Raw genomic sequence first — 14,455 nt, 5'->3', positions numbered from 1 at the left:
CCAATACAATTCATTTCCAGTGTACAGGAATTAACAGGAAGGCTATGTTCTGAATTCAGCCAATAATCTATCCAAATTATGTAAAGATTTTTACAAAATGATCTGTGTTTCATTCAGGAGGGTATATGGAATAGTTATTTAAGTATGTAGCTATTGACTGTATTTTTTATTAGGCCAATGATAATCACAGAGAAGTGATCAGCTTTAATGTTCCCAAATGATTAAGGCAACCACCTATAATTGAACTGAAAAATAATTAAAGCATGAGGATTTTTTTTTTTAAAAAGTCATAATTATGTGAGTAACCTGTAGAAACTAAAGATCAGAATAAACTGCCTTTTCTAGGGTGCCTGTAATTAAAATCTGTAGAGCTGCTAAGCATGCTTAAATCTTTAAACACATGATTTTCACAGTTTCACAGCTGACAATTTAATATTTTTTTCTCCATGCTACCATAGAACTAGAGAGACGAGAGACTGTTGCCAAAGCCATGTTTAAAACTCAGCCCCTAGGCAGCGCTCACACATCTTTCAAAGATGTAATTACAGCAGGATTTGGGCTGCCCAGGTTTAAAACCAGTTGAGATACAAAGTGAGATTTAAAACTGATGACTGAACTCTTTCCACACTGTTATCCTATAATAGTTATATTATTAAAATATGGTAATGCAATGGCAGTTTACAGTGAACTCTATGTTTTAACAAATCGTTTTGCCATGAGAGCTGTAGTTGCTGACATGCAGGGAAACACGCTTTTTGCAGGCTGCCAGCATAGGCATCCATGTTCGTCCTCTCCAATAGGATGTATTTTTGCCCTAGTAAAGCTGTTTTGCAAGAGTATGCAACTCCGCTGAAAGTCAATTCTACTATGCATCAGGTCAGTTAGGGAAAGAATCTAGAGAAAGCACAGGCTTTGCCTCTTGCAGGGAAAACTGGTACATGACTCACTGTCGTTAATGCACCATTCCCAAGAAGTTAAATGACTCTTTATTTAATAGCTTTTCATTCCAAGTGTTTTTCCTCTTACCCTACAGATGTATTGGTTCCGCTCGCCTGGAGAGAAGGTTTGTGAGCGCACTATCATGCTGTTCCTGACAAAGGGACGCTGTCTTGAGCTCCAGCTGGCTCTGTCCTTGGGTCGGACTGTTGTGTTCTTGTTAACTGATTCCTCAGTGTTAGTCTCTTTATCAACCTATGAAAAGGAATTCAGTCTGTAAGAACTACTATATCCATACACATGCCACCATGTAGTTTTTGTGCCTTTGGATTTTACAAGTACTCCTGTTACCTTGCAGCAGATGGAAAAAGGCCATCAGCAAAAAGCATCTTGCACATACAGAGAAGCTATGCTAAGTAAAGAAACACAGAATTCCCCAAACACCTAACAGTGTGTGAAGAGTCTTTGAAGATACTCTTTGTACCCAGAAAAACCAAAGCTTTTGCAGAAGGGCCTTTGCTGCCCTGCAGATGGTCTGACGCAACCACGGTGCAACAAGCGTTTTGCTTTGCCATTTGCAGACACTGTTGTTCCAGACATACTGTCCTATGTCCCCCCAGCCCCAGCAGGGGGGCTGCTTTATGGCAAGCTGCAGAGCTGCACCAGCCTTGTGACCCCAGGGAAGAGACACTGCTAGCTGCTGTCCCTCAGAACAGCCTGCTGCAATTGCCCCTCAGGTGCCACCATCCCGGTGGGTGGCGCAGCCTGTGCGTGCTTACACACAGCAATCACCTTGACAGCCGGGCTAGAACAAGCACTGCGGCAGCTGGCACATCTGATGTTACTGATACGCACTGGGGCGTTTTCTTCAGCTCGGGTAATTTAATGAGGTTCATGGTTTTTCAATGCGCAGGTGATAAATACAATGAACTAAATAGCATAACTGCAACCCTGAGAGGATCTGGCACACAAAGATCTATACTGTGGCTGGCTTTACAATGAGGTCTGCTATGTCTTTCACTCATTATCCAGGTCCAGCCAGCCCAGGCTTAGCAAAACACTTGTGTGCATGCCTAACCTTCAGATGTTGTCCTTGATGTCTCCCCTTGCCGAGTTAGGGCTTTGATCTACATTTTCTAGCTACCCAGCAGACTGTCAGTCCTTTTATACCACAGCCTTAGCTCATTTGGCATCTTGCCACATTAAATGGAAGTTAATTACAGTTTCCAGCAACTCCAGTGAGGTGTTGGAACTGTTGTATTGTCACAAACTTGAAGGAACGAGATGTCATTCTTTGCCTTTTTACCTTTGCTATTTTACAGAACCTGCAGGTTTAACGCATGCAATGGTGTTTTCATTAAGATGCAGAAAGGTGTTCTAAAACTTTTGTTTCTAGAGTATGTGCTACCACATCGGGGATGTTTACTAAAAATGTACTGAAAGTGCTTTCAGAAAGGTGGAATGTAATTTAAAGCAAACGGTTAACAAGAACGTGGAATTAGAGTTTGCTATGTGCAGTGTGTGGGTAGTTCAATAGTACACATTTAATACACAGTTTGGAATTTTCTGTTTAGTAATCTTTCCTCCTCTGCTAAGCCAGTTTTTCTATTTCACAGTCTAAAATAAAGGGAAGAAAAAAAGAAAGCCCCGCATTGGTTTAAAGATCTTGACCCCTGTTCTGTCTTTCCTCCTGTTTATCAGATGAATCGGGGAAAAAAAGGACACAATGAAACAAATGGGCAGAAATATTTAATATACACAAGTTAAACTACTGAAGTGGAACTTGTATGTTGAATATTCTCCCTATGCAACAAAAAAAAGGTGAAGATACACATTTCTAAGTCTTTGACTTAGAAGTTCTGCCTAGCATGTCTGTTAAATGTCCTCTTCACAGTTCAGAAGCAACCATTTTCATTAAAAGTCATAATGACAAGTGCTACAGCAAGGGCCACATCAAATTGTAAATGCTCAGATGCAGCAGACTTCTACATTAACTGCTCAGAAATAGATACTCAGCCATAGGAAAATACTGTAGGCATGGTATTTTAAGATATTCACCAGTGTTAGTATTGCAGCAGCTTGCTGGCTTTCATGAGCCTCATCACTGTTCTCTCTGTCCTTGTCTTCATTTGTTTCTGATGCATCAATGTCATCAGTGTAGTTGCCTCCTACTGCCAGCTTAATGCCATCTTCCTCTTCATCCACAATTTCATCAGAGGCTTCTGTGAGCATTTCTAACCTGTATGAACAGAAGTAACCCAGGCTTATTCTCAAACTGAAAAAGCCCACCAAAGATACCAGGAAGCCTGGGCCTTCACTCATGTATATAATGCATGCATTTTCCTGATGGGGAAAACAAAGAGTAGCACCCAAATGCTTCCATTAAATTCACATGAAGGCACATTTCATTATATGCTCCAGTAAAACCCAACAAGCTCTACTATGGTTCACCATCAAGATCATTATGACAACACTGTACTACATCCAATAGCATTATATTGATAACATTGAAGGGCTTAGGTTGCAATAAAATCATAAAACAAATGAGCAAATCTCCCCTTCCCCCATAATAAAGCATGTATTTATTTCTACACTGCAGCTAAGAAATTGCACAGGAACAGAACTCAACATAGCAGTTTAGCCGGAAAGCTCTTTCTTGGGAAGCTCACAACTTCTTCAAAAACAAGTCCATCAATGGAAGCACACACACACTGACTTTGTCAGGCAGCAGCTCTCTTTTCAAAATGTGTTAGTCGCTTATTATAATTAACGCAACTAATATTTGACATGAGTCATTCTAGTAAGACTCCAGCAGCTTAGACTCCTCGACTTTCACAGGAAGATGTACATGGAACAGAGGAGCATCAGCAGGAGGAGTTAACAGAACAGCCAAGACACCATAAACCTAAAAGAAGGTGAATGAATTGACCACACAAGAGAACAAAAGTTTACCCCAATTCCAGTGGTGGTGAGACACTGGCACAGGTTGCCCAGAGCAGCTGTGGCTGCCCCCTCCCTGGCAGTGCTCAAGGCCAGGTTGGACGGGGCTTTGAGCAACCTGGCCTAGTGGAAGGTGTCCCTGCCCAGGGCAGGGAGGTTGGAACTAGATGGTCTTTCAAGTCCTTTCCAAACCAAACCATTCTGTCAGTCTATGATCGCACAAAGTACAGCCCTTTCATGTGCCTAAGAAGAGGATGAATCAGTGAAGGAGGAAAAGTGGCTTTACCAGTCTTCCTCAGAGCCTCTTTGCTCCTGCTCCTCCTCCTCGTCTTCAGCCAGCTCTTGTTCTACTGCTTCCAGCTCCGCAGATGTCCTCTCCAGCAGAGCTGACACAGCATCCTGCTCACAAGGGAAGAGAAGATGGACCAGAATTGAGCTACATGTAACATAGGTCAAAAAATGACAGTCCTTGCAAGGGCTGCATTACCCTGTTGCTTCCTGATGCCAGCAAAACCATGACTCAGATCAAAAGTATAAACGGTTTAAGTCGTCAGTGTGTAGCACATAACTGATTGTTTTTATACAGAACAAATCTCAATCAAAAATAGATTGTTTGTACAATGATGATGGAATCAAATATGCTCCTGTCATCCTTTAATGTCTCGTCTCTCTTTCCTCTCATAATATTCCTGGGTAAAAAAAAGGTTGTTCTTAGAAGTTACATTTTTCATGTGGTTCTCTTAAGGAGGTATTAAAGCAGAAAAGTTTATTTAACCAGAAGAATTAGTATGTGTTTTGCATAAACAGCATTTTCAGTGCAGTGGCTTAAGTATGCAAATCCAAATAATTAATAAATAGCAATTTAAAATGTGTGCATATGAAAAGAAATGGTGAACTAAAGGAAGCTCTTTAAGTAGCTTTCTTTTTAAAATGAAACACAGCTAAAGTGTTTCAAATTCAAGTGCAATTCTGTATTCCACCAAGAAGCATCAGCCCTATCCACACTTACTAACAAGTCTGAAACCCCATGTTGGACCCGCTCACACAGAAAGCCAGTATAGACAGAAGTGCCTACAAAACAACAGGGCCTTGGACCTTCAGGGAGGACAGTTCACATACTCCAATAACCACAGTGCAACAGCACAATTGGAGTCCTTGGGTTTTTTCTTGCTATTACAGTAATAGCCAACACATTGCTCACCAAGTCCAATGAGTCCAATGACTGCTTGCTTAACAGAAACAGGGATTCTTCATTTTGTTCCTTGTTTTTTTTTCCAGGAATTTGCTTGCAAGGCAACAGGTTGTACCACAGAGTACAAGTCTCATCAGAAAATGATAAATCTGCCAGACTGATCCGAGTCCCAGCCTGCACAAAATAAGAAAGGGGAAGAAAATGGTTTAAATTTGTTTTATTTCCTGCAAAACAGCTGAAAATAAGTTCTACAGTATCTATCATGTAAAATATACAGCACAAATTTGACATCAACCTTAATCCCCTTTTTAACTGTACAATTTCCTATTCCCTCCACCTCTAGTTAAAACAAACAAATACAAGTACATGGAACAGTCCTGCATACTGTCCATTCTGCCATCTTTTATTTCAGCCTGTGCAAACCCCTCTGTATCACTGTAACGCATATGTCTTCTTTTTACAGCATTCAATAATGAAAAACTGTGTCAATTAAATCTGCAGCATCAACTCATCGAGCAGCAAGTTTCAGTGAATTTTTCAGTTGTTTTACCACAAAAATCATCAATATGGCAAATAGTAACGGATGACCTTGTTTGCTCTAACCAGTGAAGAAGCAGATGAAAAGACTGTAAAAGAGATTCAGAAACCCTTTTATTTGGACAAGCACTGAGACCCACCGAGTTGGTGCTCTTGGGAAAACTTACGAAGTACTTGTGTTTGGGCTGTACCTTGGAGATTAAAATCCTCTGTTTTTCCTCGAAGCAAATAATCTTCACAGCTACTGGGCTGCATACAAACCTCTTGCCAAGACTAAGGTCAAGTTGCCCAGGGCTTTCTGCTGGGGCTGGTACTCCCAACTCTTTCTTTTGATCTTGTGATTAACCCTTATGCCTTTGGTGGTTTTTTTTTGTTGTTGTGGTGTTTTTTTCATCACCTTTGTATCCTGTGTTCTGTTGCATTTTTGTTCTGCTGCCCTTCCCTTGCCTAAGGGGAAACCTCTTACATACTGAAAAAGACCAACATATTCCCCAGGAATTAGGTTAACTTCTACATCTTTGTAAGTGAGAGGCTGTTCACAGCAGTCAGAGCTGATGAACCCCACCAGATTCCAGCATCTCTTCAGCTTGTTGTAACAAAAAAATCTCACTGTGTTACCAAGTCAGACTCATGGTGAAAAACTAAACTGAGTTGTACCAGACCATGCAAAAGCAATCTAAAAGTAAATGAAGCATCACTCACTAATTAAGTGATGACCACAATTAACAACAAAATTTTAAAAGTGCCAGTTTCCAATAGGCTGGTCAATGAATGTCATGCCTTTTTATTATTTCTACAGATCATAAAGACTAAAAAGGTGGACATCATATAACATGCAACAAAGTGAAAAAATGTGATTTAGTCTTTGTAACAACTTGGGATAATGAGGGTTTGCACTTTTTTGTTGACATACTGTGGCTCTTACTCAACTTTAAAATCCAGTGTTAAGAGTAATATTGCAAAAAAGTTTATGGTTTTTTAAAAATGTATAAAAATGCAAAGATGGAATATCAATCTGTAAATAAAGGGTTATGGTAGTACAGTGTTAGAATTATCAAAATACCTCCTAAAACTTCCATCCAGGATTATATTCTGTATCAGGAATTTCAGAGAAAATCAGTATTTTAAGTACTATAGCAACAACAAAGTTCGGCTTCAGAGTTTGTCTCCAAGTACTGTGGAATTTTAGCAGTCTTGACCATGAAAATAAGAGGGGACACTTATAAACAAACGCATGCCAAAAAAAAAGCCAGAAATAAAACCGCATACCAAGCATTCTTCCCGTCGGCTCCTACTGACAGCACAAACATCTACTCTCAGTGTCTTCTGTAGCAGCGTTACTTGGGAAATGGCTACTCTGAATATCTCGTTGAATAAAATGGTTTCCATGGCAGGATGAACTTTAGTGCGGAACAGACAGCTGATATCAGTTGAGGATGGAAGTACAGCTACTCTAATATACCTGCCGGAAACAAAACAAAATCTTTACCTGTATTTAAACTAGCACTTGCTAGTGATGCATGATAGAAGTTGACCCCATCAACTGAAGGACTGCATGACAAGAAAATGAAACAGCAACAAGTCAGAGGTAGAACAGAGAAGAGGTAGAAGAGAGGAGAAACTCCTCCTGCCCCTTGCAGAAATATTTCTCAAAAAGGAATTTCTGTGCCTGGTAAGGTAGTAGCAAGAGGTAGCTATTTCTGTCTCTATCCAAATTTATCCTCTGGTTTAGTACTGTGAACACTGAAGATCATGTCACAGATGGGAGGAAACATGATCTTAATGTTAATTAAAAAAATGAGAAAAATATGGGTGGATGTAAAAATTAAACTCTGAGAACGATGTGAGCAGCACTGAAAAGCAGTGATGTCTTTATCTTTCAAAGAAACGAACAAAACAACCTCCAAAGGAATCAGAATACTAAGGAAAATGAGGAAAAAAATAGCTAGGGCCATTGCTGCTTGAGATCATTCATGATATATTAAGTGAGACATAGAAGAATCATCTTGCAAACCTTAATTTAATCACACGAAATTGTTACAGGACTGCATTTTTCAAATGTAATGTATATGAAGAGATATCATGTGGAGAAAGGCAATACTAGTTAAGTTGCTGGTCTCACTTTAGTAGTAGCTTGATGGATTAAAAACTTTCCTAATGCAATTTGTATGTGTTGTTTACCTATTGCATAGCTTCTCCTACACATGAATGAGTACACTAATTGTTTTACATGTTTTCTTTGCCTATGCATTAGTCTATTTCTGGTATTTGCTTTAAATATAATTGACATTCACTGTAGAACAGAATGCAACGAAGCTAGCTAAAACAAGAGAAAGTGGGCCAAGGAAAATTATTCTGGAAAAAAACCTTTTTCTCCCAAAATTTATAGTACTATTGCTATTTTTCTGGTAATAACTTTGTACATACTGTTGTTATTATTTAAAACTTAGTTTTACATTAATTAAACCAAAAGAAGTTATAGGCCTGTGAGAAATTTGATTTTGTTATTTGAATTTGGGTATAGCCTTTATTCCCCAGTTATGCCAAACTTCTTGGGATAAAGAGTATGCTCTGAGTTGTCTGGTTTGCGCGTATATCCTGAAGAGCAAGTATCCAGCATTTGACAAACTAATCCTTTGGGTAACACTAAGTGGTAGTGTAATGTAATGCCAGTACTGCTGTTGCTGTATTCCCAGAAATGTAGGTAAGCAATTTGCATGGTCTACTGAAAACAGCCATTTCGGTAGATTACGCAATTAGGAAACATTAGAAAATATGTAGGAATAGAAGATAAAGTATATTAAAAGTATGTTTAAAAAGTGGTTCATTGGAGCTTTCTTTTAAGAACTGTGAGCCAATTTATTGGCATTAGGCCAGAATGAGGGGTAAATGGAGAAGTAAAAAATTGCTCACTGGCTTTGTTTTACAAGAGTGTTTACTTTAATTTTAATTAAAAATGTTAAAAAGTCAACCAATGTCTCAGATTTTGCTGTGGCAAACCTATCTGCTTTTCGTCTCAGCTGTGTCGATTTATTCTTCTATAGCTTTTCTGTGTTCTTGTACTAAATGCTAGTGGCCTTGGAAGGTAAGCAGGGGAAAGAGGGAGAACAGAGAAGGAAGGATGGTGGTAGACATAATTTGTTATTAAAAACGAACAGAAAAATCCAGCAAGTACCCAGGCCTGTATCCCTATACATCCTTTCCACATTCAGTGGCTTCCTATTGGCTCACCAATCAAATTCAAGGTGATGGGAGACAGGTGGAAGGGAACCAACAAGAAAACCTGATCTTCCAAGGATTGATTATGTTCTACTCTAATCTTATTAATCTTCTCAACAGTTTAAGATTGCTTTCCAGTCTGTAAAAAAGCTTACTGATGTGTCACAAGGATCCAAGGCAAGTTGTACTTCTTTGTACAAATGAGAGTTTTGGATTAGAACCTCAGTGGTAACGGTTTCTTATTCAGGCATTTTTGTTTGTTTCCTACATAGGATTTCCACTGTAATTACTTCTGGACTTTTCCTGTTGGTCCAATTCAACACTAGAACTACTACAACTAACAGACCTCTAAGCTCCAGTTGCCAGGGATGGTGTATCTCAATGTGGCTGTGCTTGTCCACTTGCAATTCATCAAATTCCCCCTTACCTTTAAAAGTTCACTTAAAAGACACATACTATTTGAACATTATTTTATATCAAAATGTCACATAAATGTAAAAAGACAACATACTGAGCTGAAAGAATTGAAAAATATCAAAAGAATGGTTTTAGTAACTACAGAATAGCTGTCCTGCAATTGTAAAGCTACAGAACGTTTAAAAACACTAAGTGAAGCATCCTTTAGAAAAAAATAAAAAAAAATAAAAATCCCTTTTGTTCCACTTTAGCAGAACATGCAAATTTCGTGGTAATTTCTTTTTCTTGCAGCATTGCTGGAATATGCAAAAGCTGAATACTAGTACAGTTTGAAAAGTTTTATAGATATTTTAGTGCTGTTAAACAGCAAATCAAGAGATTTGTACAACTTATTATTATACTCTCATATTTCAACACTACTGCTCAGTGATAGTTTGACTTACACTTTAGAGCCAAGAGGGACAGAAAACACTGGAAGATTTCTGAGCCGTACTATGATTATCACAAAACTTGAATTGCTGTGGTCGTATCTGTTAAAGAAAGGACAACATGAGGGAAGTTTCTGTTTGTACATAAATGCAAATAGTAAACATTCCCTTTGCTTATCACTTACCTGAGTCCTACTTGTACCTGGGCAGCTTCTAGAGTTGTTGCATCATCTTCACTATATACAATGTCCTCAGTTTCATTTGGTCTAGGGCAAACAGGCAAATACTTGAATTTAGGAAAATTATTGTTAGCTTTCAGCAGTAATTAAGGTATGCATACATAGAATGTATACACATTCTCCTGAACAGTCTGATTTAATTACAGCGTTCACTCCAAATGAGAATTTCAGAGCCTAAACAACAGCAATTCCTGTTTTAGGGACAGTTGTTGCCTGAACAGTTTGACAGCACCAGTAATGAGCCAGAAAGGCTGATTACTGACGCAGGCCAGACTAAGAGTCAAGAGAACAACTCATTACATTTCCCTATACATACCTAGTGCTTCTTTATCCCCCTGAATACAAAATTGGAAATTAAAATTTGTAATAAACATCAGAGCACATGTAAACTGGCTACCAAATACTGCTTTGGAGAATATTTGAGAAGAAGGAGCTCTGTAAAATAAAAAGGTTTCTGTACTAACAGGAAGCATCTTTCCTCTGAGTCTGTTTTCAGAAGCATTCAGAGAACCAAAGGGACTCAAGACTTGCAGCTGAAGAGCAACTCTAGCATTGATTGAAATTACAGAGAATCCATGTGGCAAAATAATTTCAGGTCATTTTCTGGGAGGTTTGAGTGAGGATGTAGTATTAATGTGCTTCATTGATTTTTGAAACTAGACTGTTGGGATCAATAAAAAGATCAAGATAGGAAATGTGGAGAATGACACACACATCTCGTAAGACATGACAGCATTATTTTAAGGCTTTGCATTTAGAGGTTTCCTTTTTACTATTCCTTTCCTCGCTGATGGCTAATTTGACAGAGTATTTATTTCCTCACCTGCCTTAAATTAGTCAATACAAAGGACTGGTCTATACAGGAGAAATCACGGTACTGTAACTTCAGCAGCACACTGACAAATTTTTAGTCATTCCATCTACAGTGCTCATAAAGACACTTCTACTAAAGATAAGCAACTCAGAGGCACTCATTACCTCTTCTCTACTTCCTACTCAGTAATAATTAAGGGCATTCACACCTGGAGCTTTCATGAAGCAACTACAGTCTGTTAATCTTAGCTTGCACAAATGGCAATAGTTTCCTTTTCTACACAGGCTTAGAGGATGCAACTGTCTTCTTTCCCCTTTTCCCGAGTACCGACAGGGAGATGACAGGAATCCCTATCCCACCATTTGCAGTCATTGAAGAGGACAGCTAAAGACTTGCTCCACACAACATTCACAGTTTCTGGTCCAGCATCTGTTCATTTCTATCCACTAGACTTATATTTGGAGCAGACAGTAAGCTTTGATCACAGTGGCTCAGGATTGAAACAAAATGGAAAGACAACAACGGTTACTGAACCAAAGCACGCAGTCACATCCACTCAGTCAAGTGAAGGCTGAGTTTTTAACATATGGGAGTTTATTTCAGCCTAAGAAGTTGAGCTAACTGAAGACATGGAGCAAAATAATACTAGGGTTCAGAGCTCAGGGTGAAATACAGGTCCATGACATAAGGTGAGACTGAATGGGTGTTGCAGCCCTAGGACAAATCTCTTTTGTATTTGAGCTTTTAAAATTTGGTTTAATCTATTTTTATTACCTTTTAATTTGTGAAAGAATTGACAAGTAATTTTATTGGAGGACAATAAAATCCATTATCATATCATAATGCACCTTTACCTGTCCTAATAGAAAAGCATTTAGCCTAGCAACGGAAGATGTGCATCTACATCTTTGTAACCATCTTGCTAAGACATCTCTCAATATTCAAAAGGACAAATTCTTAATGTCAACAACTTGCCAAAACTGAGGTGAAAAATAAAGATTTTGGTTTCTCTCATAGTTTGCAATAGTCTTCTGTTAGGCAGTCTAACGTTCATTGTTCTCACTGCCATAAAACTGACAGTACCATATAAACTAGTATGAAGAATCCTGTAGAAGTGATGTTTTGTCAAAAAGCAACAGCAAATACATTTCTTATATCCTGTTCAGCACAGTGAAGCATGAACATTAAACCCTAACCCAGATTATTTTTATACCAACATTACAACTGAGGATTTTCTTATCTTTCCTGTATCTTTTTTTAAAAAAAGAAAATACTCAAGAAAAATGCTATGCAATCTTAAGATTATATCTAAGCAAAACAAGAAGTAACAAGAGTCACTCTGAGGAGAGTGAATACAGCCACATGGCAGAACCTGTATAGTTTAAATCCAGCTTTTCTCCTTGGAACACTTCTAGCAAAAAAATGTCCCAAGATTAGAAGGTAGCATATTAATGCTACTCAACCAAGTTATACAAGCACTCTAATATAAATTTATTAGATTTTAAAAAACAAAAATTGTTTGGCAAATATGCCTTCCTTTGAATATGAAAGTACAAAATATTTATTAAAAAAGGCAAGACCAATAAACCACTTATACTGGTATTATATAACTGCTTATAGATATATTTACATTTTTGGTGGAAAGACTTGCATTATTTCTCAAACCTACTGTTTCACAGAAGCTTCATATACACCACTATCTCCAGCTACAGACTCATCGGACACAGCAGCAGATACACAAGCTGTTTTCTCCTCAAGCAAGTGACTAGCTGTTCTTCTCGGTAAGTCAACGCCTACAAAAAGAAGAATGAAAATTAGTCAAAGAGACTAATAATCTGAAAAAGAGAGGCACACAGCTTAGAAAGTTGTCAAGTTGAAAGCAGTGACCCTTAACCGAGTATCACAGAGTAGTTTTGTTCCACATCATTAAACATTCTGAGACTGTACTGCTGTTATCATATATTCCGGCTAGGGATATAACCAAACTGATGAACCTGAAAATGTACCACTATTATTCCTTCCCAGAGATAGATGCTCCTATCATCACCTGTATCCACTGAGCTAGTTACTATCCTTCATCATCTTCATTAATAACCCTCATTACCCTGGACTTTAAAGCTGTATTTGCCATGCTCACATTCCGCACTGTAGTAACACTTCAGCTACGTGCAAAGTCCTCGCCTACTGTTTATTAAATATTCTGAAGTCAGACAGACACCCTTTAGCCAGCGATATAACTGCTAGAAATGAAAAAATCCCTGCTGGTTTACATTTACAAAAACTTTTTATGCAACAGTCTCTTTACTATCAACTACTACTTAGCTTTAATCTTCAACTTGCATTCATACGCTAGTGTCATGCAGTGAAGAAGCAGCATCCACAGAAAGCCACGTTCTGCAGCACGGTAAGTTGAGGGCCTAATGCAGTACTTTTATCCGCCAAGGGGTGAGGAGATTGGTATGCATTATCATCCTCACCTGAATCATGACTTTACATCTTGTTAAGATGTTTAAAATTTAAGGCTTCAGATTAGATGATTGATTGCTGAATTTGTGCTTTTATTTACGGCAGCAGGAATGCTTTTTCCTTGATGACAAAGTGCTCTTTCCCTTCCCCCCCACCATGTGAGGGGTGAAGGTGATGACATGATTTATTGATTACCCTTAGGAATTACCACAGCAGCCCGAATTGACTTTGACAATGACAGAGACTGACTGTGGAAGAACTACATGATATTCCAACTTGGTTTCTGACAGCAGGGACATGTGCAGAGGAGCAAATATCTGTATGGTTCACCTGTACAGAAAAGTCAGAGACAGACAGAGAAGCAGGTGAGCACTGCATCTAAGGAGCCAATGCAGATCATTACATGAAAATACTAGTTGTACTGTCTTCAGGTATATTTGTCTACCTCCAAGTGAAGATTCAGCAGTATTTAGATTTGGAGTTTTGTAAAAACTAAAGTGTGTGGGCTGAAATTTTCCACGTAGGTTTTATGCCTCCAGCTGAGTTTGTTCAAAACCTTCCCATTCAGCATCACAGAAGTTCCAAGAATGAAATTGGAGCAGAAACACTGAACCAACCCCAGGTCTGCATCTCACTGCTAATGTACTCACCATGAGGCCCATTTTGCTGTGGCAACTAGAGGTACTGAAGCATAATTAATTCATATCTGGCTTTTCAAAACGTGAGTGCTTGTTTTGGCAGTCTTAACATAGATTTAATGATAATTTGTATCATATATATGACTCTACATGAGGAAGTATCAGTATGAAGAATTACAGGATGAATTTATATTTTAAAGCCATAGCTACTTGTAGACTTAAAAGACAGCTTAACACTATCCAGAGTAACAGGTCCTCAGAAAAGCTCAAAAATATTAGGGAACTACATGATGCCTTTGAAAATAATGATCTAAATAAGTAAGTTAAAAAAAAATTATTCTGATTCCTCACAGCTCTACATATTCTCAAATTCCAAACCATCTTACATTCAGTTCTTGGACTAGATGACTTGCAGCCAGACTGACCACAAGTTATTGTTAATTTGGAAAGGATATGCTGCTGAGATATGGGCAGGAAAATTAACTATTTTTCCTATCATTTATAATATGGCTCTAAGGCAAAATAACTACTGTGTTCCAATATAGTGAAAAGACAAAGGACAAAATGTCCCACTCCCTGCCAAATCCCCTTCCATGTTTCTGCACTTCGCATTTCACAGGATCAGATCG

General features: G+C 38.4%; 1 protein-coding gene across 1 annotated transcript in view; it reads right to left on the bottom strand.

Annotated features, from left to right (window-relative positions):
* WWC2 (WW and C2 domain containing 2) overlaps positions 1-14,455 on the bottom strand; it is a 100,874-nt gene that overhangs the window by 13,045 nt on the left and 73,374 nt on the right. The window contains exons 12-19 of the mRNA XM_074905801.1: positions 12,392-12,515; positions 9,855-9,935; positions 9,685-9,771; positions 6,875-7,067; positions 5,078-5,242; positions 4,163-4,275; positions 2,995-3,175; positions 1,027-1,191 (exon numbers count right to left, since the gene is read on the bottom strand). Coding sequence (XP_074761902.1) covers positions 1,027-1,191; positions 2,995-3,175; positions 4,163-4,275; positions 5,078-5,242; positions 6,875-7,067; positions 9,685-9,771; positions 9,855-9,935; positions 12,392-12,515 — 1,109 coding nt within the window. The remainder of the gene's footprint in view (positions 1-1,026; positions 1,192-2,994; positions 3,176-4,162; positions 4,276-5,077; positions 5,243-6,874; positions 7,068-9,684; positions 9,772-9,854; positions 9,936-12,391; positions 12,516-14,455) is intronic.

This window comes from Athene noctua, chromosome 4 (genome assembly GCF_965140245.1).
Source record: "Athene noctua chromosome 4, bAthNoc1.hap1.1, whole genome shotgun sequence".
Classification (NCBI taxonomy): domain Eukaryota; kingdom Metazoa; phylum Chordata; class Aves; order Strigiformes; family Strigidae; genus Athene; species Athene noctua.
The sequence above is the reverse complement of the archived record's forward strand: the minus strand, read 5'-3'. Positions and strand labels throughout refer to the sequence as shown.